General features: G+C 36.0%; 2 protein-coding genes and 1 long non-coding RNA gene across 15 annotated transcripts in view; 2 read left to right on the top strand and 1 right to left on the bottom strand.

Annotated features, from left to right (window-relative positions):
• Positions 1-250: 250 nt before the first annotated feature.
• On the bottom strand, positions 251-14,297 carry LOC134306005 (GTPase IMAP family member 9-like). 13 transcript variants are annotated; one of them, XM_062990264.1, is made up of 7 exons: positions 14,222-14,297; positions 12,894-12,992; positions 12,201-12,266; positions 11,604-11,657; positions 11,364-11,435; positions 4,194-4,322; positions 1,667-3,189 (listed from the first exon to the last, which is right to left on the bottom strand). In XM_062990264.1, exon 7 carries the CDS (start codon positions 3,151-3,153, stop codon positions 2,305-2,307), a length of 849 nt encoding a protein of 282 aa, XP_062846334.1. In that variant the 5' UTR covers positions 3,154-3,189; positions 4,194-4,322; positions 11,364-11,435; positions 11,604-11,657; positions 12,201-12,266; positions 12,894-12,992; positions 14,222-14,297; the 3' UTR covers positions 1,667-2,304. The 13 variants fall into 13 exon arrangements, with proteins under 13 accessions (XP_062846342.1, XP_062846334.1, XP_062846329.1 ...); XM_062990259.1 differs by lacking the exon at positions 14,222-14,297 and adding an exon at positions 13,886-13,975; XM_062990260.1 differs by lacking the exon at positions 14,222-14,297 and adding an exon at positions 13,886-13,975 and having other exon boundaries at positions 4,194-4,319.
• Positions 14,298-14,663: 366 nt separating this feature from the next.
• Positions 14,664-15,589, top strand: LOC134306008 (uncharacterized). Its single transcript, XR_010008880.1, has 2 exons — positions 14,664-14,941; positions 15,373-15,589. It is a non-coding gene; the product is annotated as an uncharacterized LOC134306008 (long non-coding RNA).
• A 5,924-nt stretch (positions 15,590-21,513) lies between these two features.
• Positions 21,514-26,391, top strand: part of LOC134306007 (NACHT, LRR and PYD domains-containing protein 6-like) — a 36,977-nt gene continuing 32,099 nt past the window's right edge. The window contains exon 1 of the mRNA XM_062990273.1: positions 21,514-21,574. The gene's annotated coding sequence lies outside the window, so the exon portion shown is untranslated. The remainder of the gene's footprint in view (positions 21,575-26,391) is intronic.

Below are 26,391 nucleotides of genomic sequence, written 5' to 3'. Positions count from 1 at the left end.
TAAATATCACATTTGAATTTTCCATCATGAGACAACAATGTAAAGCAGCAGAACTCCACTCCCTACAATGTTTTACCTCCCAACTCCCAAAATATTTACATGTTCAGGTAAAACTTTTACAACCCCAAATCAGAAAAAGTTGAGACAGGATGGATAATGTAAATAATAATAAAAACACAGAGTTTCCTACATTAATTTTTACTTTTATTTGATGTCAGACAGGATGAAGCTGAGATATTTCATCTTTTATCTGCTCAACTTCATTTCATTCATTAATAAACATCCATTCCTGCATTTCAGACCTGCAACACATTCCAAAAAAAGTTGGGACGGGGGAGATTTAGAGCTAGTAATGAGGTGATAAACTAAATAATGATGTGATGTTAAACAGGTGATGTGAACAGGTGATTGTAATCATGGTTTGGTACAAAAGCAGCATCAAGGAAAGGCTGAGAGTCTCTGATGAGTAAAGATGATCAGAGGATCCAGTTTGTCCACAAATGTGTGAGGAAAAGATTGAAATGTTTAAAACAATGAACCTCAAAGAAAGATTGGAAGGGAATTGCATGTTCTCCCTCTACAGTGCAGAATATCATTAAACCATTCAAGGAATCAGGAGGAATTTCAGTGTGTAAAGGTGGAGGGTGCAGCTTAATCTGAACGCTTGTGATCTTCCATCCCTCAGACGCCATCAAGAACCTCCACTCAACACTAGCTGATATAAGCACATGGGTGAGGGATTAGTTTATCAAACCTTTATCAGCTCTACAATACAGAGTTACTGCACACATGATACTTAACACTTTACTGTGTAAAAAAGAAGCCTTATGTTAACCATGTCTAGAAGCGGCATCCACTTCTCTGGGCTCGGAGACATCTAGGATGGACCATCACACAGTGGAAATGTCGTGAACACTGTATGATCTGGACCAAAGACAAAAATGATCCAGACTGTTATCAACAACACGTCACAACTTTTTCTGATTTGGGGTTGTATATGAGCTGAATTTTCCATAAATGATAGGACAGATATAAAGTTTATTATTGAGCTCTTTCAGTCACTTTATTATTTCACTGTAACTAAACACTTTCTATCATTTGATCTGAATCTCTCGTGTTACTGTAAAGGAATCGAAGCTCCACTTTTATCTCCCACTTTCAGGTCTAGTCAGAACTTTTACTAGGTAACATCAAAACCTTCACTCAGTTCCATTGTTTAGGTGCCACTGTGTTGTTTTTTATTGGTGTAACTGTAGTAAGTGGGTAAATCTGGGTAAATGAACACAGGATAAACATAAACATGCAGCTTTTTACATCTTCTTCTTCTGTTATTTTATTTGTCACTAAGCTTTTGTGTTTGCATCAGCAGGCTGGTCAGAGTAAAATGTTCCAAGGTTCCTCTAGTATGAAATCTTTTACTGTGGTTTGGTAAAGACTCTGAGGCTCTGTAATCCTTTAAAGACTAATATTTGATTTTTTAATTGTAATTTTTAGTTGGTGGCATGGTGTCCAAGGAGAAACTTATAGGTGCTGTTTGATTTTGTCAGGTCCAGTTTCTGATGACTTTAACTTTTCTGCTTTGATTTCTCCTACCAGCTGGGATTTTAAAAAGAACAGCAACACACAAGATTGTATTTTTATACAAGATCAAGTTTTATTACAAGAACAAAGTGTGTAAATGAAGTAAAAGTAAGTGGTGGTGACAAGTCAAATAAAAACGTTGGTTACAGCAGACAGAAGAAGTGGATTGATAGACTGCAGTAACAGACACCAACACACAAACACGGCCAATAAAATTAATTCTGCTTCAAGATCTTTAATGAATTAATAAAAGGGTTCACTTCATTTTATTAAATAAAACCATTGTGTAAATAATTAAATCATAAATAAAAATGCAGGAAACATTCCCATGTAAGCAGTAAAACAAATGATTAAATGATTGTCAGATTAAAGTGTGATTACATTTTCAGCATACGTTTTTATCCAAAGCGACTTACACAACGAGCTGAACACGATGCGTAGTTGAGGGTTAAGGGCCTTGCTCAGGGACCCAAGAGTGGCAACTTGGTGGTGGTGGGGCTTGAACCGGCAACCTTCTGTTTACTAGTCCAGTACCTTAACCACTGAGCTATCACTGTTTAAAAGCTTGAACAAAATAAGTATTTAAACTAGTAACAATGTTTGTTAGTATGACCGTTTATATTTGTAATATTTAATCATTTAATCACATATTTATGAGTCTTGTTCACCTCCTGTTGCTGCTCCCAATGAAGCACCACAAACCACTTCCTTCCTAAATCCCAGTTACCACCTAAATGATCCCATTATCACTGACACCACCCCCATAATAACTGCTGCTGCTACTGGTATCATCACAGATCCAGATCCAGCTAGAACACGAGCTGCAGTAGAAAAGTATAATCTGAATAATGATGCCACCCTCTTCATAACTGCTGTTCGCATCAGCACACCTATAGCTAGAACATTAGCTCCAATGAAAAAGGATAATTTGTATTTCTCCCATAATTCATGCCAGGTTAAGCGCTGTGCTCCCTCATACACCTCATTAGTGTAGAATCCTTCTTCATTCCACTGCACAATCTTGTCTATCTTCTGCAGAAGTTCAGTGACCTGCTGTCTGTTCTGTGGTTCTGCATTATTATTAAAGATGTGAAATCTTCCTCCACACTGATCTAAAACCCTTCTGAGATCTTTATTCCTGCTTATTTCCTGATGTATAATTTCCTTTCTTACACCCTCAGCATGAGTAAACAAAACGATCATGTGATCTGTAACCTGCTCACCAAAAACCTTCTGTAAGCGCCTAATTATTTCTACTTCCTGTTTTGTGAAATGATCAAACCTGAAAACCAGAATGAAAGCATGAACTCCTGGTTGTGAGAGATAAACACTCCTGTACAACTCCACCGCTAACTGATCTAGTGTCAGTGATCTTGTGTCAAAGAATCCTGGTGTATCAACCACACGTACACGGTTTCCTGTCACAGTTTCTGCACTTTCACTGTGTTTTGTTACAGAATATAAAGAACGTTCTGATCTGAATGCATTCATTCCCAGGATGGTGTTTCCTGTTGAGCTCTTCCCAACACCAGTCCTCCCCAGCAGCACGATCCACCGTTCCTCCTGGTTCATCTCAGCAGATCTGATCTCTGGATCTCTTACTGGATCCTGTTAGTACCACAGAAAACCAGTTACACACTTATAACGTTACACACACACACAATTTAATATATTATTATTTCACTAATCACCAATTAAATGGGTCTGTTTAATTATAAAAACTGATATAATTTAATAAACTGTGATTCATTTTAACAGAATTTATTAGTTTGTTGTTCTACATGAACCTAAAGTACAATAATGAATCAGAATGTTTTCAGAATGTTTTACTGTGTTTTCACAGTAAAACAGAGTTTATAGACTCAGGAATGTAACTTCATGCTGCTGTTTAAGTTTTTAACATCTCAACACTTTTAATAGAGTTAAAATAAAGTTGTGTATGTTTGGTTGTTATGCTGTTAGCACATTGCCTCAGTTTGTTAGCACAGCAACAGTCATGCACAATATTAATAAAATAAATATTTAAAAGTGGTAACAAACACAAACTATCACATGTGTACACCCATCAGAGCAGTATAGTGTTAATATATTTACATTAATGACAGAATATAAAGATATGAAAAGTAAAACATATTTACAAAGACTTGGAGCAATTTGGCTTTTTAGCGTTTAATTTAAAGTAATGAAAACAGAACTACCACCATATATATTATTATTTATGTGCTTTATATGTTTACATGTAATATTTATTCTTATGATTTTTATATTACAAACTGTAAAACTGAATTTATTTAGGATTAAAACTCAATATATTTTTTTATTATTAATGTTAATTCCTCTCCAGTTCTTCTATTTATACTTATATATGTATACAATTATATCTAAATATATAAAACATATACCTTTATTTTATTAGAATAAAGAAAATAAAAAAAAATATATGTGATACATAAACTAGATAAACGTTTTTCCTTTATTCCTCAAGTGCATCATGGTTATATAATGTATAATGTATATAATACAATAATGTGTTTGTGTTTGTAAAGTACATTTAAAGTAAAAGCTTAACAGCTACAGTTTTATAAAATAAAATGTGATATAAATTTACTCACCTCTGATTGAGTTGTGTAGTTCAAGCCGTAGCCTAGTGGTTAAGACACATGACTAGTTATCCAAAGGTTGCTGGTTCAAGCCCCACCACTGCTAGGTTGCTGCTGTTGGGCCCTAGATAAAGGTGTCTGCTGAAATGTAAATGTAGTAAAATTTTCTGTTTCTCCTGAACTCCACCTACTGTAAACCACTGGACTATATATGACGAGAGACGGGCGGAGACACACACACACAGATGTTTCTAACATTTATTTCAAACAATAGACAACTAACACACGACCTAAGCTAAATGCTAATGTTAATCTAAACACACACAACATGACTAAACTATTCTGAACAGGTACAAGACTAAACAAGACTTCTAACCAAGGAGTGTGACTGGAAATGTTATATTTTATTAGTTATTTGCATTTAACTCGTAAGTTTTTGCTTTCTTACGCTGTAAGCCCGGACTTTATAAATTACTTTTCTATCAGATTAACTTAAAAAAGTAAATTTAAGGTAATTAAGCAGAAAAACGTTCAACATTTACATGTAAGTCGCCTTTTTTTAGCTTGCTGTTGGTGAATCAGGCAAAAATGATTTTCATGTGTTTGGGCAGCCATTTGTTTTAACTTTTGTAACCTGTTGTTGCTAATTACTTTTTACTTTTCATTTAAGGCTTTTTGTAAAAGTAAACTTGTCTTCCTCAAATGTCTTTTGTGAAGTGGAACCTTTTTTTCTTCCTCATGATGCTATTTTTGAGTAGCATGTACACCAGTCTGATGGGGCTTTTTTATCTTCTGTCTAATGTTGGTAAGTGTTTTACTTTAATTAACAATTTGGTTAAAAATAAATGATCTTAATGTTGACACTAAATAAATAATCAAACAGCGCTGCTTTATTTGCCGTGTTTAGGCTACAAGCTAGCATTCTAGCCTTCATATGAAGCAAAGAGTGTGCTGGCCTGCTTTATTTTAATCCTTAAATGAACGGTATTAATGTTGATATTAATATTTCTGTTTCTTTGGTTCTTTGTTTTGTTTTAGAGAGCTGCAGCCAAACGTTATGAAATCAGCTCACTGTGTGGAACTGAGTTCAGGATCATGGTTACTGTGAGGAGCTGTTTGTGTTTCATCAGAACTTTATATACAGTTTGTACAGTTTTAAGATGTTTTCTTGTCATGTTGAATTTTAAGTAAATACTTCTGAACTGAAATAAAGAAAAATAACTTTATTATTCTGTCTGTTTTTCTATAAACATTTGTAATATTGATATTTAAAATGTAATTAACATGAAAACTAAGAAGAAATTAATATTTTTCCATTGAGCTCAAGATAATAAGTAGAATTATTGGGAATAGCAGTTGGTATAACAAAAAAAATAAAGTTTAATCAACTTGCCTTTTAGGTGTAATAACTTAATGTTTTAAGTTATGCTAACTCAAGTTTTTATTATACATTACATAACTTTTTAAAAGCAACCGGTTTCCTCAAATTTTTTAAGTAGATTGAACTTATTTGGGCTTAGAGTGTATTTAATTAGCAGGGTAGAAGAGACATTTGAAGGTTTCAGAATTCCAAAGACTGATACACACACACACACACACACACACACACACAAACACAAACACACACACACACACACACACACACACACACACACACACACACACCCATACACACACACACACACACAAGTTATGTGTGGAAAGTCGGCCTTGAACTAGATTACTGAGCCAGTGTTGCCAACTCCTCAGTAAGGAAAGTTGCTATTGGCTGTCCTAAAAATCGCTAAATGATGCCATCGCCTAATTTGCATAAGGGTTGGTGCATGTGGATCGGTATATCTCTTATTATAAATAGTGATAGAACATCTCAATACATTTATATTATTATGAACTATAGGAAGCAGATCTCGATAGATCCATTGTTCTGTATCTCAGACATTTATCTTAAATTTATTTATTAGGATTTTATTGACATTCTATATGAGCCAGTATACAAAACTTTTTGTAGTGAATAATATGTTAAGCCTCTATGAGGAACATCATCTAAGGTTTTGCCTCCATGATTTATCTTACACTGTTGAATATAATCCCAGTATGGGAACTATAGATCACACAGATTTTATCTATAGCTACAAAAAACATGGAATAAGGAACAAATAATTAGAACAGAACTGACAAGCGACAAGCAACAAAAACTAAGTACAAGATGAGCTAATAAATGCTGAACATCTTCACTCAGTAATGAACTTTATTACACACAACTTTTACTGCACCAGTTGAACTGCTAAGAAAGCATTTTGTGTTGTCGTAATGTTTTTTGAACATTCTTTTAATTAAGGTTTTGCAGTACATGTGACAAAGACAGGACACAAATTAAACAACCACAGTGTAGCGTTTACATATTTTTACAAAATTATTATAAGTTGTCACATCACAAAACCCCTCCCTAATTCCCAGTTGGACCTACTTCAACAGCACCCCCCCCCCCCTATAATAGATAAAATAAATAAATGAATACATTAGAATAAAATAAATAAATAATAAAAATAACTAGAGATGTGCATTTCCTGCAGAGAATGCGAGTGTGATTGCAGTGCAGCGGGTGAGCAAGTGCCCATGTCCCAATGCTTTATCCAGGTCGGGGTGTCATTAATAAGCTGTACCATATAAAGTTGGAATGGCGTTGATATCTCAAACTGTCAAAAAAGGAATGGAAGTGAATAGGGACAAAAACCGGGCTTGGCAACCCAGGAAAAAATGTACTGTGAAGTTTTACAGTAAAACTGTTGTTTACAGTTACACCATAATAGTTCACAGTTCTACTGTCATTGTTACAGTTTGACCATGAATACAACTGTGAACTCTCATGTTACTATAAAGTTCATTCTAACCTTTTCAGTGTTTAATATTGACTGTGAAGTTTACAGTAAAACTGTTAAGTTTACAGTTGAACCTTAATAGTTCATAGTTCTACTGTCACCTTTACAGTTCGACCATGAATACAACTGTGAACTCTCATGTTACTATGAAGTTCATGGTAACCTTTCCCAGTGTTTAATAATATGGACTGTGAAGTTTACAGTTTAACTGTAAACATGATTTTGTTGAACTGTGAAATTGAGTTTTGATAGTTTTAGGCCTCTTGTGTATTAAGTTTACAATTTAACTCACCTCACCAGTCACCTATGATGTTTAATGTTTACAGTGAAGTTTACAATAAATGACAAGAAACAAATATGAAAGACAAAATAATATAAATGTATGAAATATTTATGTATTTATTTATTTTTATTTATTGAAAGTATGTGAGTGAGGGATGTAAGTGTATGCAAGTTAATTACAAAATGCCTGCAAAACGTTCCAAAGACGTTGGGACAGAGGCAACAAAAGACTGGGAAAGTTGAGGAATGCTCAAAAATCACCTGTTTGGAACATTCCACAGGTGAACAGGTTCATTGGAAACAGCGCAAAATACGACAACGGAGACCCCGGACTGTTGAGCAACTGAAGTTGTACATCAAGCAAGAATGAGAAAGAATTCCACCTACAAAGCTTCAACAATTAGTGTCCTCAGTTCCCAAACGCTTACTGAGTGTTGTTAAAAGGAAAGGTGATGTAACACAGTGGTAAACTTGCCCCGTCCCAACTTCTTTGGAACGTGTTGCAGGCATCAAATTCAAAATGAGTGAATATTTGCAAAAAACAATAAAGTTTATCCGTTTGAACATTAAATAACTTGTCTTTGTAGTGTATTCAATTGAATATGGGTTGAAAAGGATTTGCAAATCATCGTATTCTGTTTTTATTCATGTTTTACAAAACGTCCCAACTTAATTGGAATTGGGGTTGTAACATTGGTGTCTAAAGAATCAAAATCTAATTAATTTCCTCATTTCTAATTAAAGAAGAAATGTACATGGAGTGTCCAACAGTAATCACTATTCCCTTGGCATCTATACTAGACAATCGAAATGCCACTGTACGATTTGATAGCGTAACTGACAATACAAATCTCGACTGTTTTATGCCAGTCTCTGGATCAGTGAAAACTTTGTCTGAATTGATGGTGTACAATTTGGCAATGACAGTCCCTTCACTTACTTGATCACATTGACACCCACCTTGCATACCACAATGGCATGCATCCATTATGACAAGATCTGTCACTTTTCCATAACTGCCTTCTTTGGTATGCACAATAGAATTGTCACTCTTAAACTTTGAGCAGTATTCAGATGTCTGCAGAACCAGACCATTAACAATCTTTTTTTTTTTTATAAAACACAGCAACAGCACAGACTTTCAGCAACAAATTCTTGCCCCAGAAGCTCCTCTAAGGCTAGCCTCTGTGTTACAGACAGATGTCTTCTTTTCCCTCTGCCAAGAGCAACACCACCCCACACATAACGTGACAAGAGATTTTGCTGTTTGGATGAAAGAAGATTATCAAAATAATTTCTGACATGTTCACCTGCCATTTCCAAGTTACTGTTACTGGCCATGGTTGGAGGATTTTTCATAAGAAGAAATTTATTAACAACTTGTGATGCAACATATCTGGTGCCACAAATCATGTTTTTCAGCTGACCATTATTGGACTCAAACACAAAGGCAGAAACACCAGTAAGAGGGCCAAAATCTTTAACTGAAGATACCAGATGTGTCAGTTGATGGACATTGGATGTACAGTTTTCTTTACCATACAGTTCCTCCATGTATATGACAAATTTGTTAAGGGCTACATCTATCAGTGGAAGCACATTTCTGTCTATCTTCTCCTGAACTAGGGTATTAATGCTGTAGCTCAGGAGAAAGAAGTGCTTCAGAAACCTCAGTGGCAGTATGCCAGACAGAACAGGTAATGAATAATACAACAAAAAACTTTGCCATTCTGAAGCCTTCCAGAACCTTCGTTCCATCAGTGACCTAGCTGGTCTGGATATTTCCAGTGGACTTTTGATAGAAAGAAGACGCTTATCAATTCTTGGAATGTCCCGGCCAATGTACCAGGGCATACTGTGATTTGCTGAATCAAACCAAAGATTGACAATATACCGTGTCACTCCCAGCAACACAGAATGCATATAATCAGGAACAAATGACCTGACAATGTCACAAGTAGGCATAAGACCTAACACAGAGGGAACTTTCACACCATTAACAACAGTCTGTGTTTGACTGGCAGTTAGTGCCTCCTCTATGTGGTTGCTGTTGTTCCTAATCTGCACCCTGGGCTGAAAAGCGTAACATCTCACATGCCCATCACCTTTTGGCACATACTCTCCAGGATGCTTGCACCAATCACACCCAAACTTTCCATTAAATTGTGTGCAGTTCCGAAGAACAGGTCGTGCAACTGCATCAGCTGTGCACACCAAGGGGTGAAATTTTGAAGTACTGATCACACCCTCACTATTTCTCCAAGTCAAACCCTCTCCACTTAGACTGGAACACTCATTTACAAAAGGCTCAGTTAATGCTGTTATGTTGGGCTTTTCAGAACCAAGCCACATACCAAGAAGGAAAACATGCTTTCTCATACTTTTTGCCTCTGTGACGGCACACTGAATTGGAGTCATGGACAGTTTGCTTGATTTAAACAAAGGAACACCATCTATGTTAAAAATCAAAGTGAAATCCTGTGGTGTTATTCTTCCATTGTTCAAGTGTTCTAAATAAAAATCAGAATTTGTGACACGAGTCACAACATCTCGTCTTGCCTTCTCTTCATCTCTGATAAATGCAGAAGTTACCTTTGTCTAGGCACTCCTTTTGTGAGAATGGTCGCTGACATTCTTTACATGTCCCAGTGTTTTCTGGAATTCTGGCAATGCAAGACATGCAGCAGAAAACATATTTAAACTGTGATACTAGACCCTGCTTTTTCTCAAACAGGAATTTTGTTGATGGAAGAATTCCTGGTATCAAAAGATCAATTAGTGTCAATAAATCCTGCAGAGCAGTTCCAGCCAACTTGTGCCTTAAGTAAAAGCGGTGATAAGACAGACTGCCTGTGCCCTGGTCAAATTTGTTCCTTCAAAAATGGGCAAGAAATCCTACAAAAAAAACATACAGCTGTTTTTAGAAGGGTATGAATATCATTTGTTTTGTGTTTAATTTTAAGGTAAATTTCATCTAAACATCATCTAAAACTTAATCCCAGCAAGACCGAGATGTTGCTCATTCCTGGAGATCAGTCTCCAACCCAGGACCTAGTCATTTCTCTGGATGACTCCCAGATCAGACCATCTGATAAGGTAAGAAGTCTTGGTGTTGTCCTTGATAACCAGCTGACCTTCTCTCCTTATATAGCCAACATGACGAGAGCGTGTCGGTTCCTCCTGTACAACATCAGGAAGATTCTGTCATTTCTCTCCAGGGAAGCTACCCAGATTCTAGTGCAATCACTGGTAATCTCACGGTTGGACTACTGCAACTCCCTTCTGGCTGGAGCTCCCATGTCCACGATTAAACGCTTACAGCTCATTCAAAATGCAGATGCACGTCTGGTTTTTAACCAACCCAAACACTGCCACATCATCACCCCACTGCTACGTTCTCTTCACTGGCTTCCTGTAGCTGCACGCATTCAGTTTAAAACACTGATGCTCGCCTACAAAGCCAAAAATGGACCAGCCCCAAGCTACCTTCGTGGCCTAATCAAACCCCGCTCTGTACCACGCAACCTCCGAGCCACCAGTCTCGCTCGACTTGAGCCCCCATCCAGGACTAAAGGAAGACAAGCATCAAGGCTGTTCTCTGTTCTAGCGCCGAAGTGGTGGAATGAACTTCCTCTGTCTGTCCGAATATCTGAGTCTCTTGCTGTCTTTAAAAAACGATTAAAAACCTTCATCACCTTTTTACTAAACACTTAAGCTGACTTGTACTTATTTACTAACATTTTGTTCCATTCTTTTCCATTTCCAAAAAAAAAAAATAATAAAAATAAAAACAAGTTTTTCTAACAGGTTTTAGCAGATTTGAGTTCTTCGACTGTTGTTTACCTAAACTTGAGAAATGAAATGTTCACTATGGAAGCACTTCTGTAAGTCGCTCTGGATAAGAGCGTCTGCTAAATGCTGAAAATGTAAATGTAAATACGGGTATATTCAAGGAATATGTATTTTGAGGTAGTAACTACTTATGAAATGGAGGACTATGAGAAGGTGGTGCATTACTAACCTGAGCAGCATCGTGACCACTTTCATGACCGCCTTCAAATGGTTCTGCAAGGTCTTCATCGGTATCAGATATCTATTATAAATAAATAAAAAAGAAATAAAAACTTAGTGTAATTGAGAAAATGTTTTCTTGTAATGATGTTTATAAAGGTTTTTAAGGGCTTTTTCTCTCTCTTTTTCAAATTAACATTACATTATTATTGTTAAATAATAATGAAAATCAAGGTAGTGTGATACTAACCTGTGCATCATTATGTGCAATTTGGTCTGCAAGGTCTTCATCAGAATCAGACATCTGTATTGAAACAAAAATAAAAATGTGTACTTAAGGGAAGTCAAATTTATTTATATAGCGCTTTTTACAATAGACATTGTCTCAAAGCAACTTTACAGAATCCAGGACCAACAGACAAAAAAACCCTATTGAGCAAGCCGAGGGCGACTGTGGCAGGAAAAACTCCCTTAAAAACAGGAAGAAACCTTGAGAGGAACCAGACTCAGCAGGGCCCCGTCCTCCTTGGGTGGCCTGGAGGATACTTTAAATAAATAGAATTTACACAAATCATACAAACACAAAATTAAGTTCTATTTAGGAAGAATAATATAAAGATTTAGCTTTTATGAGTTCATGTTTATACTCGATTAGAGCAACTTTTCATGCCATCTTATACACTTCCAGTGCAGCTTTCTAGTTTTCGTGCTGCTTGTTTTAGCTCATGTGTGTGGTCACTTTAGTTTTAAAAATGCTTAAGAATAACTTCCAATCTTCCTTTTTAAATTAACAAAACTCTCTTATATTGCTCAATAATAATGAAAAACAATGTAGTGTGATACTAACTTGGGCATCATCATGAGCAGTTTGGCCTTCACGCAGATCTGCATCGTCATCATCAGAACCAGACATCTGTATTAAACAAAAAATTGAGAAAAACCAGACAATACTTAAGAAAACATGATGCTTTGAATAGCTAGCATAGCCTTGTAAAGCAGTGGTAATGGGTAGTTTGAAGCGGTACTTAGCTTTTTAAAGCTTCATTTAAAATCTCAATTTAAAATTCACGTTTGGTATTTTTAGATTAACATTATTTATAGTAAGTTTCAGTAAGGTTATTACATTTTAAAACTTATGAAGAACCTGAACCTAATTTAAATACCGTGCACTGTAAAATGTAATAAGTTGGCTTTACTTAAAAAAATATGCAAACTCGTTGCCTTAGAAAAATTAAGTAAGCTCAAGTACAGTAAACTTAAGATAAACAGTAAAAATAACTTATTTATTGTAAGTAAGCAATACTTAAACAACTTTATTAAGTGTAAAATACTTAAATTAACTTATTTATTGTAAGTAAGCAATACTTAAACAACTTAATTAATTTTGAGTGTAAAATACTTTATTGTATTTATTGTGAGTGTGCAACACCTAAATCAACTTGTTTATTGTTACGTAAAGTGCATCAACACAACTGAGAACACTCATAAGGTTGATGTAGCTATATTACATTTATTATTAAATGAATGAATAAAACATTACAGCAATATTGATGATCAAGCCAAGCTCAGGATTATCTTCACTCAGAATGGTCAGCACACCCACTGTAACAGATGCTAACATATTATCTCTCACCGTACCCTGCAAAGAAACATATGTTCATTTACCATGAATAGTCATCAAACCAGAAGTATATAGGTATATAAGTATATAGTATATATAACCTATAAAGCAATCCATGCTGGTCGGGTTGCCAAATCCACTCAGATTCATTTATTTTTCCTCTTTGATATTACGCAGCATCAGCGCACAAACTTTGAACGCTCGCTACATGTTGATGTGCTTTTTTGGACGTGGTATCATTAAACCCCTCGTCACTTCTCACGTGTTTTTGTAAAAAAAAAAAAAAAACGTAGTTTGGGAGACTGTGATTCCAGTCAGTGATAGATGATGTACTGTAGTATGAAACCCAGATCAGAAAGTCGTGTAGTGTGAACTTGGCATTAACCATCCAATCAGAGGACTTAAAACGCCAGCGTAATTGAGCGCCTGGACATAGCCAGGCGCTTAGCAACCCCTTTAGCAACGCCAACTCAAAATCTGATTGGTTACTGTATCAATTTCATTGCCGTTTATTTTAGGCTCGAGGCGTCGCGCTACTGATTTTGAAGCCTTAAGGCAGATTTCTTTGACCCTGGCAACACCTGACGACTGAAATCTGATTGGATAATAGCTCTAGTATAAATATACACGCAACCAATAGAACATCTATGAAAGAAAGAAAACAGACTATTTGGAATTAATTTATAAATCTTCATGGAAACATATATTAAAACATAAGTCATTCTGACAGTGTTTAGGCCAGCAGATAAGGCGTTTCTAATAAAAGTACCTGGGTGCTAAACATAACCATTCACCGTGATGGAACTGTACGCTAACTTTCTTCACAACTACAAAGCACATAAACCTGACGCTGACTACACGAACACAACGGTGCACCAGTTTACGATAAAATAATAATAAAATTTACTTACCAAATCAGTGTTCAACAAGTATCACGGTAATCCCCACAATTATATAAGCGACGTGCAGCGACTTGTCCAGAAATGTTCCAACTGCCGTTTAGTGACAGATAGATGTCCGAAGTGCGCATGTCCAAATTAGGTTAATACAGAAACGTGTTTTTTTAACTGAATTTAAATTAAGAATATTGAGTAAGAAAACGTTTTCAACCACAAATTACAGATAATTTATTTAAAACGAGTGTTAATAACAAGTTGATAAACTGAGTTAGGCACACTCATTATATCTAATTAAATGAAGTGTTAAGACTTACAGTGTGTAACTAAACAGAACAATTTCAAGCTTACCTTTTCACGTTCAGGATCTATGAACTCTGTGACCAGCTCATGTGGTCTCCCATCCATTGCATGCCGATCGTCTTCTTCAACATTTTCAATATCTTCCTCGTGCATGAAAATGGGACTGTGCGAGCCAAATTCTTTTTCCTCGTGCGAAACCGTTCCAATGTCGCGGTCATCACTTGCCGCAACTTCAGCAGAGTTTGTTGCATCCATGGGCGAAATAGAATGACTATCGGTATATCTTCGTTTTGTAGTGCGTGGAATAGGCACATTATCATTCAGATATATAGCGCCTTGTATTACGCGTATTCTGTGCACACCCCTCTTCTTCAAACGCCATTTCAATTTTTACCTACGGTCTCCTCAGATTTTTGTTTGCACCTGGTCCGCGCATGCGCACTGGACTTGAGACCGTTAACTCAATCCATCGTCTCTGCCTCCACACAGATTTTACCTCAGTTTTTGCGCGCGAAATACAAATTGAGTGTTACAGTCTTCAGTTATTTTATCCTCCGACATGGGTTTGCCAAAGTATGCTCTAGTGTATTTTTTTGAAGATGATATTCCTGCCACCAGTGTAAATGAGTCCCAATTATTTGAAGGACACAAAAACCTTACCACAGATGATCCCATTGATGGCCAAATGGTTGTGGTAAACTGGAAAGTGAGGATTGGGAAAAAGATGTTTGTTAGGCAGGTGCCCTGCTAAGCCTTTGAAGTTCGATGGTAAGTCATGAACTCTTATAATAATACACAGGAATGCCAATAATATCCCTGAAATTTTATTTATAATGAGTGACCATTTCAGAAAGTTTAAAATAACCCAGGTCTTAGCATATTTTTACATGTTTTAGCTTTTTTTTTTACTTGTTTTAGCCAATTTGTTTACATGTTTTTTTTTTACGTTTTACATGTTTTAAATTGTATGTCAGTGTTTTAACATTATACTAGTGTTATTGTCAGTGTATAAGTGTCAAAAACAACCCCATTATTTTATATTAGCCTAAAATAATTTTCTTTATGTGAAAAAATACTCAACGTCTCTCCCAGAACCAATTGATGTCGTGTTTCAAGGCACCACTGTAATTAGTTTAACGTGCTGTTATAGTTCTGAACTGCACTGAATTAAACATATCATTTTAAATGTTTTTCCCCAGATGATAAAGCAAATTTAATAGTGGCAGAAGAAGCATATTTCCTTGGACAGGAAATTGAGGGTGGAAAGAGGCTGAGGAAGAAGCCAAAGCGATTATATGATGATGAAGACGTATGTCTGAAAATGCTGTATGAATTTAAATTGAAATGGAAGTATTTAAGTGAGGACCAGTCATATAGGATAGATTGATGTATATAAATAAAGGTAATATAAAGATACCTGACAGATGTCTAGAATTTAGTCTATGTGTAAATCACTAAAGTTAAGCACTTTTCTGTGGAGTTGTGCACAGCGTAGTAGCCATAACAACCCGAAAAATTATTGAGAAAGACGCTACAACGGTTTATGAGGTTTTACCAATAATGTAAAATAGGTTGTTGTTAAAATTAAGACGTTGAGTTAGTCCAATATTAACCCGACAGTGTTGTTAACCCAGTGGAGGTTCTAGACCAGGGGTCCTCAAACTTTTTAACCAAAGGGCCAGATTACTGTTCTTCAGTGTTCCGCAGGTGAAATTGTAAAAACACCCAAAAAGCTATTCACTATGTATACTAGATGTATTGTTTGTGCTTTGTATAATTGTAGTTCATAATAATAATGCAGAAATGTTATTTATTTTAATCATTTCCATTATCCTACCTCATACAGTGTTTCCTTAAAAAAATCAGTGTGAACTGTGAGCCTGCTTTTGCCTGATGAGACAGTAAGCGTCAGGTTCCATATCTGTTACTGCCAGTCATAATAGCTAATAAATGTTGATCAGTGAGTTTGGATCTGGTTGGAGATTTAAGGTGTTTCAACTTCGAAAAAGTCTGCTCACAGATGTAGATGCTCCCGAAAACGGTAGTTACTTTGAGTGCATGTTTTATTGAGATAGGGGAGCAATGGAAAGAGAAGCATAAAAATTAAACAATGTGCTTGAGTTTTGATTTTGGATGCATAAATGCGTTGATCTCCAGGAGCAGGTCGTTAAAACATTTCAAAACTCGCCCGACTCAGCCAGCGGATCTTAGTAAAGCACATCTTCAGTTCAGACAAGGATTCCTGAAACTGCCTGTAGTTTTAATGAAATTAACACAGGATACGAGGATTTTCATAATGAAATCCCACTTAACTGCTTTGCAACACAGTGCCGCATAATCTACTGAGACTCCGGGTGGCCAATTTTTGTTTTCACTGTTATTTTTCCCCCGTTATAATACTGTAAGTTCAAAGATGAACAGTGGCCAGACAACATGTATTGCTGCTGTCGTTAAAGGGGCCGGTCAAATAAAAGCATCGGGCCGTAGTTTGATGACCCCTGTTCTAGACCATGTGAGGTTGGGGGGGGCAGACAGGGGTCAGAGGCTATGTTAGAGGGGCCAATTACTTAATAAAATGTGGGTTACTTTAGTGTGCAGCTTTGTCGCTGTGTTTGCAAGTTCGCAATTAGGGGGGCAGTAGGGGGGCCAAGCTGGTTGTCACAGGGACACTGGCCCCCGCTGCCCCCCCCACCTCACATGGTCTAGAACAGGGGTCATCAAAATAAACCAGAACCCCCACCCAGAACCGCCACTGTGTTAACCACTCGCCAAGGTTACAAGGTTCATCTATTCAATATGTGTTGCAATGGTAACCGTCACGTTTTCCCGTATTCTAAAAATTACTAAACTGTAGGCTTGCGTGACATGGCAGAACCGCCTGTAAAAAAAAGGGTCGGAAACCACAAAGATTTCTTGACAGCTATCGGGAGAGATGGCCTTGCCTCAACGTGTCCAGGCTGCCTCATCACGCGTTCTGCACCGTGTGCAAGACTGACATCGACATCAGTCACCAAGGGGCAACAGGTAACGAACACAGTCCCACACACACAAATGTGTTTGACTCATGTTATTTATTATAATCTTACCTGCCAGGCTTAAATTCAATTCAATGTTGCTTTATTAGCATGGCCATTAGTACAGTGTTGCCAAAGCATAACAAGACAAACATATAAACTTGAAAAATATTAATAAATCTTGTGCTGTGGAAGTGGTTGCTCCAGGCCTATTTTAAAGATGTTTTAAATATCAAATTTTTTTGTTTGTTTTTTTTTTTTTAATGTGGGGTGCATGTTGATGTGTGTCTATATATATGATGTATAATGTAATTTAGAATATATTTTAACAACATGCAGGAATATTACCTACTCATACAGTAGCCTATCATAGTCTCCCCCCTATGCCCCTACATTTTCAGATTGCAGACGCCATGTCAAAGGCATGAAACACAAAAAAATGATCTTAGTGGTGGAGTCACTTAAGTTCCTGGGCACCACCTTATCCAGGGACCTAAAGTGGGAAAAGAACACACTCTCCATCGCCAAGAGGGCTCAGCAGAGAATGTTCTTCCTGAGACGGCTGAAGAAATTCAACCTGCCACAGAGTCTGCTGATCCAGTTCTACACAGCAATAATAGAGTCCATCCTCACATCGTCCATCACCATCTGGTTTGGTTCCTCAACATCACATGAATGAGCCAAACTCCAGCGTATAATCAGGACAGCGGAGAGGATCATTGGATGTAGTCTGCCAACGCTTCAGGACATTTACAACAGCAGAGTGCTGAAGCGTGCCGGCAAAATTACAGCAGACCCCTCTCATCATGGACATCACCTTTTTCAAACTCTTCCATCCGGCAGAAGACTCAGGACAATAAAATTTTAATTGTCCATCCGGACAATAAAAACAAACACATCCAGACACGCTAACAGCTTTTTCCCCAGAGCTGTAACACTTTTTAACCACCGTTGTTCTCTTGGGTAAATGTTGGTAAATACTGGTTAACAGTCCGTGTGCTGTCGGGTCTGTTAAATATGTTCTATGTTACATGTCATACATGTGTTATTATCTGTACTATTATGTGTATTGTTTGTACTACTATGTGGACTATTGTGTGTATCACCAAAGCAAATTCCTCGTGTGTGTAACATACCTGGCGAAGTAAAGTGATTCTGATCTTCTCATTTGTTAAACAACCATGTGGAAAGACACGTCCTGTAATCGTGGAAAAGATGTTCATCTGTTTCAGAAGGGTCAAATTATTTTCCCGCATCAAGCAGAGAAAACATCTTAGGAGAAGCTGAAACTACTAAAATCAGGTTAAGAACTGTCGAACGCATTATTAAAAAGTGGAAGGACGGTTGGGGGGGCAGAAAGTGGAAGAAATGTGGTCGAAAAAAAATCTCGAATGATTGTGATCGGCAATCACTTAAACGTTTGGTGAAATCAGATGGTAGAAAAACTCCAGTAGAACTCAGGGATGTGTAATAGTGACAGTAAGAGCACATGCACAGTGCGAAGGGAACTCGAGGGATTGGGACTAAACAGCTGTGTAGCCTTAAGAAAACCACTCATCAGTGAGGCTAACCGGCAAAAACGGCTTCAATTTGCTAGGGAGCATAAAGATTGGACTCTGGAGCAGTGGAAGAAGGTCATGTGGTCTGATGAGTCCAGATTTACCTTGTTCCAGAGCGATGGGAGCATCAGGGTAAGAAGAGAGGCGGCTGAAGTGATGCACCCATCATGCCTAGTGCCTACCGTACAAGCCTGTGGGGGCAGTGCTATGATCTGGGGTCACTGCAGTCGGTCAGGGTCTAGGTTCAGCAACGTTATGTGCCCAAAGAATGAGGTCAGCTGACTACCTGAATATACTGAACCACCAGGTTATTCCATCAATGGATTTTTTCATCCCTGATGGCACGGGCGTATTGCAAGATGACGATGCCAGGATTCATCGGGCTCAGATTGTGAGAGAGAGGTTCAGGGAGCATGAGACATCATTCTCACACATGGATCGGCCACCACAGAGTCCAGACCTGAACCCCATTGAGAATCTTTGGGATGTGCTGGAGAAGACTTTGTGCAGTGGTCCAAATCTCCCATCATCAATACAAGATCTTGGGGGGAAAATTAATGCAACTCTGGACAGAAATAAATGTTGTGACATTGCAGAAGCTCGTGGAAACGATGCCACAGAGAATGTGTGTCATAATCAAAGCTAAAGGCGCTACAACAAAATATTAGAGGGTGTGAGCTTTTTTTTTGGCCAGGTAGTGTATTAGTATGTTGGGTTCCACTTTAAAATAAGGCTACCTTTATAAAGGGTTTATAAAGGGTTTATAAAGGGTTAATAAACTGTTTATTAAGGGTTATTAAAAAGGTTGTAAATGCCTTATAAGTCATTAATAAGCTGTTATAAAGCATGAATAGAAAGGGCAACCGGAGTGTCACTTGCCAAATAGTGATCCTACATCATTGCAAAATAGTGAACCCACATCAATCTGTAATGTTAACACTAGCTTGACTGAAAATCTGAGATTCTGAGGACAAACCCCTTCTTCTACACAACCATTAGAGCGCTATCAGTCCTCTTTTGTCATGCAAATGCTAGCAGATAACACACTATTCAACCCACCCCCAACGTTTATCCCAGCAAACCTGTGAGTTACCTTTTCCTAAGTAATTCCACTACAGGCAGGAAAGTCTCAGTATGGTTAGATTACATGTGCCACAAAGGTGGTGGGAAACTAAGCCTTGTTATGGTCTGACCAAACTCTGAACTTTGAATTTGTGAACTTGAACTTGTGATGTACAGGAGAAAAATGTACACAGGACAAAACGTAATGGGTTCTGAACATGTTTATTTAGCACAGGATGCGTTAGAGTTGATTTTTTGAAAACCCTGTTAATTTTTCCCATTGGAAATCGCGCTTAGACCCAGGTCTCCAAATATGGGCATAACGAGGACTACAGAATGACTTCAGAGGTCTATTGATCTAAGAAAGCAATAAACTAAAAAAGCAAATAACTAATAAAGTATAAAATTTCCTGTCACACTTGTTAGAGATCTCGGACTAACTACAGAATTTCTTTAATAATTTCTATATGAAATTGAGAAACCAAGGACACTAATTAGTGCATTTTTTCCAAGTAGAATTTTTCTGTTCTTGCTTGATACCAAATTTTAGCAGCTTAACAGTCACACACAGCACACACCGTCTATTTCTGCACTCTATTGTCTCTAAAGTCCCAATATGCACCCCTGCATCAATGGTAAACCAGACCAGTTGGCATTATCACTTTTTTGCACTCATGCATTTTATTCACAGATTTAAATATTACAAATCTTTAATGAGTTTAGTCCAAAAATTTATTTTTTTAACAATATTTGGCCTGCTGCATATGTATTACACAGAAGTGCCATACCTGTTTACACATGTTTGTATGCCACCTAATATAAGCTCAAAACAGCTCTGATTTGCGAATACATCAGCATTACAAGACATCTGATATATCAGTCTGTTATCTGTTAGCAGGACATTACCAGCAGGAACTTCTACCTCTGTATGTTGTGAAATCAATTGCTGTATGGTGCATTCCAGTACCATGTATTAAACAGAACAGCAATGCACACATTGTTTGAGCCATGAAGGTGTGTGTATAAATAAATATCTACACTGCACATGATGTCCCTGGTATCCCCTTGGCCATATACAGTGGGGTCAAAAAGTATTTAGTCAGCCACTGATTGTGCAAGTTCTCCTACTTAGAAAGATGAGAGAGGTCTGTAATTTTCATCATAGGTATACTTCAACTATGAGAGACAAAATGAGAAAAAAAAAATCCAGGAAATCACATTGTAGGAATTTTTAAAGACTGTATTTGTAAATTATGGTGGAAAATAAGTATTTGGTCACCCACAAACAAACAAGATCTCTGGCTCTCACAGACCTGTAACTCAGGCCTGTCTGTAAAATTAGGGCAGAGGGGGATGATGTGTGTGAGGTGTTTGTGTGTAGACAGGCTGTGGGTCATTACCATGATAATAGGTACTAAGTGGCTCACAACAGAGGAGCAGGGGATCGAGAGGCTAGAGTCCCTTGCGCAAAAAAGCGTAACTGTAGTCATTCTAGTGTGTCATACAGTCAAACCATCGACCAGGATGAATAATTGTTTGACCATATTTATGGTTTAGCTGGTCAACCAGCATCACCAGTTTAGATCAGAATAAATCCAGCTCAGCTAACATCATGATCTTCTCCATCAGTACTGATATCAGTTCTCACACTGCAGTCCAGTAGGTGGTGATAATGAACCTGAACGTTGTAGATCCACCAGCTCAACCCAAACATAGACAAGGAGAAGCTGCAGCAGCTGGTGTGTTTGTACTGAAGTGAATCATCTGTAAGTAAAATATTCATTTATTTCTTACATTTTAATTAATAATAAACTAGAGTTTATAAAAATAGCGCCGTGAGGATTTGAGGAGCTTTAACTCCCTTATCATGTAAACACACAAACTGCTAGCTGCTTCCGTTAGCATCACACATGATTCAGTACTGATGAACCGATTCATTTGATCCGATCTAGCAAAATCTAGTTTTTTCATGTATTAATGTAATCATTTTGTAGAAAAACATTTACGTTATTTTAGCTCTGTTTACGTGGTTTTTATATTTTGGTTGCTAAAACACTTTGTAAAAACTGGACTGAACAAATCACTGGTATTACAACCATAATCCGGTGTTCTGTCGATTTGTCCTACCCTATCGAAATGTATTCCTGTAGTAAATATTTAAGTTTTATTGATCTATTTTTATTAAAATTATGTTTATCTTATTACAAACTATAGGTAGCACATCTTGATAGCTCTGTATATTATTATAAACTATAGGTAGCACATCTCGATAGCTCTGTATATTATTATAAACTATAGATAGCACATCTCGATAGATCTGTATATCATTATAATTAGTGGTAGCACATCTTGATAGCTCTATATATTATTATAAACTATAGGTAGCACATCTCGATAGGTCTATATATTATTATAATTAGTGGTAGCACATCTCGATAGCTCTATATATTATTATAAACTATAGGTAGCACATCTCGATAGCTCTGTATATTATTATAAACTATAGGTAGCACATCTCGATAGATCTGTATATTATTATAATTAGTGGTAGCACATCTCGATAGGTCTGTATATCATTATAATTAGTGGTAGCACATCTTGATAGCTCTGTAAATTATTATAAACTATAGGTAGCACATCTCGATAGGTCTGTATATCATTATAATTAGTGGTAGCACATCTTGATAGCTCTGTAAATTATTATAAACTATAGGTAGCACATCTCGATAGATCTGTATATTATTATAATTAGTGGTAGCACATCTTGATAGCTCTATATATTATTATAAACTATAGGTAGCACATCTCGATAGCTCTGTATATTATTATAAACTATAGGTAGCACATCTCGATAGCTCTGTATATTATTATAAACTATAGGTAGCACATCTCGATAGATCTGTATATTATTATAAACTATAGGTAGCACATCTCGATAGGTCTGTATATTATTATAAACTATAGGTAGCACATCTCGATAGCTCTGTATATTATTATAAACTATAGGTAGCACATCTCGATAGCTCTGTATATTATTATAAACTATAGGTAGCACATCTCGATAGCTCTGTATATTATTATAAACTATAGGTAGCACATCTCGATAGCTCTGTATATTATTATAAACTATAGGTAGCACATCTCGATAGCTCTGTATATTATTATAAACTATAGGTAGCACATCTCGATAGATCTGTATATCATTATAATTAGTGGTAGCACATCTCGATAGCTCTATATATTATTATAAACTATAGGTAGCACATCTCGATAGATCTGTATATTATTATAAACTATAGGTAGCACATCTCGATAGCTCTGTATATTATTATAAACTATAGGTAGCACATCTCGATAGCTCTGTATATTATTATAAACTATAGGTAGCACATCTCGATAGATCTGTATATTATTATAATTAGTGGTAGCACATCTCGATAGCTCTATATATTATTATAAACTATAGGTAGCACATCTCGATAGCTCTGTATATTATTATAAACTATAGGTAGCACATCTCGATAGATCTGTATATTATTATAAACTATAGGTAGCACATCTCGATAGATCTGTATATTATTATAATTAGTGGTAGCACATCTCGATAGCTCTGTATATTATTATAATTAGTGGTAGCACATCTCGATAGCTCTGTATATTATTATAAACTATAGGTAGCACATCTCGATAGATCTGTATATTATTATAAACTATAGGTAGCACATCTCGATAGCTCTGTATATTATTATAAACTATAGGTAGCACATCTCGATAGCTCTATATATTATTATAAACTATAGGTAGCACATCTCGATAGCTCTGTATATTATTATAAACTATAGGTAGCACATCTCTATAGATCTGTATATCATTATAATTAGTGGTAGCACATCTTGATAGCTCTATATATTATTATAAACTATAGGTAGCACATCTCGATAGATCTGTATATTATTATAAACTATAGGTAGCACATCTCGATAGATCTGTATATTATTATAAACTATAGGTAGCACATCTCGATAGATCTGTATATTATTATAAACTATAGGTAGCACATCTCGATAGATCTGTATATTATTATAAACTATAGGTAGCACATCTTGATAGCTCTATATATTATTATAAACTATAGGTAGCACATCTTGATAGCTCTATATATTATTATAAACTATAGGTAGCACATCTTGATAGCTCTATATATTATTATAAACTATAGGTAGCACATCTCGATAGATCTGTATATTATTATAAACTATAGGTAGCACATCTTGATAGCTCTATATATTATTATAAACTATAGGTAGCACATCTTGATAGCTCTATATATTATTATAAACTATAGGTAGCACATCTTGATAGCTCTATATATTATTATAAACTATAGGTAGCACATCTCGATAGATCTGTATATTATTATAATTAGTGGTAGCACATCTCGATAGATCTGTATATTATTATAATTAGTGGTAGCACATCTCGATAGGTCTACATATTATTATAAACTATAGGTAGCACATCTCGATAGGTCTGTATATCATTATAATTAGTGGTAGCACATCTTGATAGCTCTATATATTATTATAAACTATAGGTAGCACATCTCGATAGGTCTATATATCATTATAATTAGTGGTAGCACATCTTGATAGCTCTATATATTATTATAAACTATAGGTAGCACATCTCGATAGATCTGTATATCATTATAATTAGTGGTAGCACATCTTGATAGCTCTACATATTATTATAAACTATAGGTAGCACATCTCGATAGCTCTGTATATTATTATAAACTATAGGTAGCACATCTCGATAGGTCTGCATCTTATTATAAACTATAGGTAGCACATCTCGATAGCTCTATATATTATTATAAACTATAGGTAGCACATCTCGATAGCTCTGTATATTATTATAAACTATAGGTAGCACATCTCGATAGCTCTGTATATTATTATAAACTATAGGTAGCACATCTCGATAGGTCTGCATCTTATTATAAACTATAGGTAGCACATCTCGATAGCTCTATATATTATTATAAACTATAGGTAGCACATCTCGATAGATCTGTATATTATTATAATTAGTGGTAGCACATCTCGATAGCTCTGTATATTATTATAAACTATAGGTAGCACATCTCGATAGGTCTGTGTATTATTATAAACTACAGGTAGCACATCTCGATAGCTCTATATATTATTATAATTAGTGGTAGCACATCTCGATAGCTCTGTATATTATTATAAACTATAGGTAGCACATCTCGATAGGTCTGTGTATTATTATAAACTATAGGTAGCACATCTCGATAGCTCTATATATTATTATAATTAGTGGTAGCACATCTCGATAGGTCTGTGTATTATTATAAACTATAGGTAGCACATCTCGATAGCTCTATATATTATTATAATTAGTGGTAGCACATCTCGATAGCTCTGTATATTATTATAAACTATAGGTAGCACATCTCGATAGGTCTGTGTATTATTATAAACTACAGGTAGCACATCTCGATAGGTCTGTGTATTATTATAAACTACAGGTAGCACATCTCGATAGCTCTATATATTATTATAATTAGTGGTAGCACATCTCGATAGCTCTGTATATTATTATAAACTATAGGTAGCACATCTCGATAGGTCTGTGTATTATTATAAACTATAGGTAGCACATCTCGATAGCTCTATATATTATTATAATTAGTGGTAGCACATCTCGATAGGTCTGTGTATTATTATAAACTACAGGTAGCACATCTCGATAGCTCTGTATCTTATTATAAACTATAGGTAGCACATCTCGATAGGTCTGTATATTATTATAATTAGTGGTAGCACATCTCGATAGGTCTGTATATTATTATAAACTATAGGTAGCACATCTCGATAGCTCTGTATATTATTATAAACTATAGGTAGCACATCTCGATAGATCTGTATATTATTATAATTAGTGGTAGCACATCTCGATAGGTCTGTATATTATTATAAACTATAGGTAGCACATCTCGATAGCTCTGTATATTATTATAAACTATAGGTAGCACATCTCGATAGGTCTGTATATTATTATAATTAGTGGTAGCACATCTCGATAGGTCTGTATATTATTATAAACTATAGGTAGCACATCTCGATAGCTCTGTATATTATTATAAACTATAGGTAGCACATCTCGATAGGTCTGTGTATTATTATAAACTACAGGTAGCACATCTCGATAGCTCTATATATTATTATAATTAGTGGTAGCACATCTCGATAGCTCTGTATATTATTATAAACTATAGGTAGCACATCTCGATAGGTCTGTGTATTATTATAAACTATAGGTAGCACATCTCGATAGCTCTATATATTATTATAATTAGTGGTAGCACATCTCGATAGGTCTGTGTATTATTATAAACTACAGGTAGCACATCTCGATAGCTCTGTATCTTATTATAAACTATAGGTAGCACATCTCGATAGGTCTGTATATTATTATAATTAGTGGTAGCACATCTCGATAGGTCTGTATATTATTATAATTAGTGGTAGCACATCTCGATAGCTCTGTATATTAT

This window comes from Trichomycterus rosablanca, unplaced genomic scaffold, assembly GCF_030014385.1.
Source record: "Trichomycterus rosablanca isolate fTriRos1 unplaced genomic scaffold, fTriRos1.hap1 scaffold_179, whole genome shotgun sequence".
NCBI lineage: Eukaryota > Metazoa > Chordata > Actinopteri > Siluriformes > Trichomycteridae > Trichomycterus > Trichomycterus rosablanca.
The sequence above is the reverse complement of the archived record's forward strand: the minus strand, read 5'-3'. Positions and strand labels throughout refer to the sequence as shown.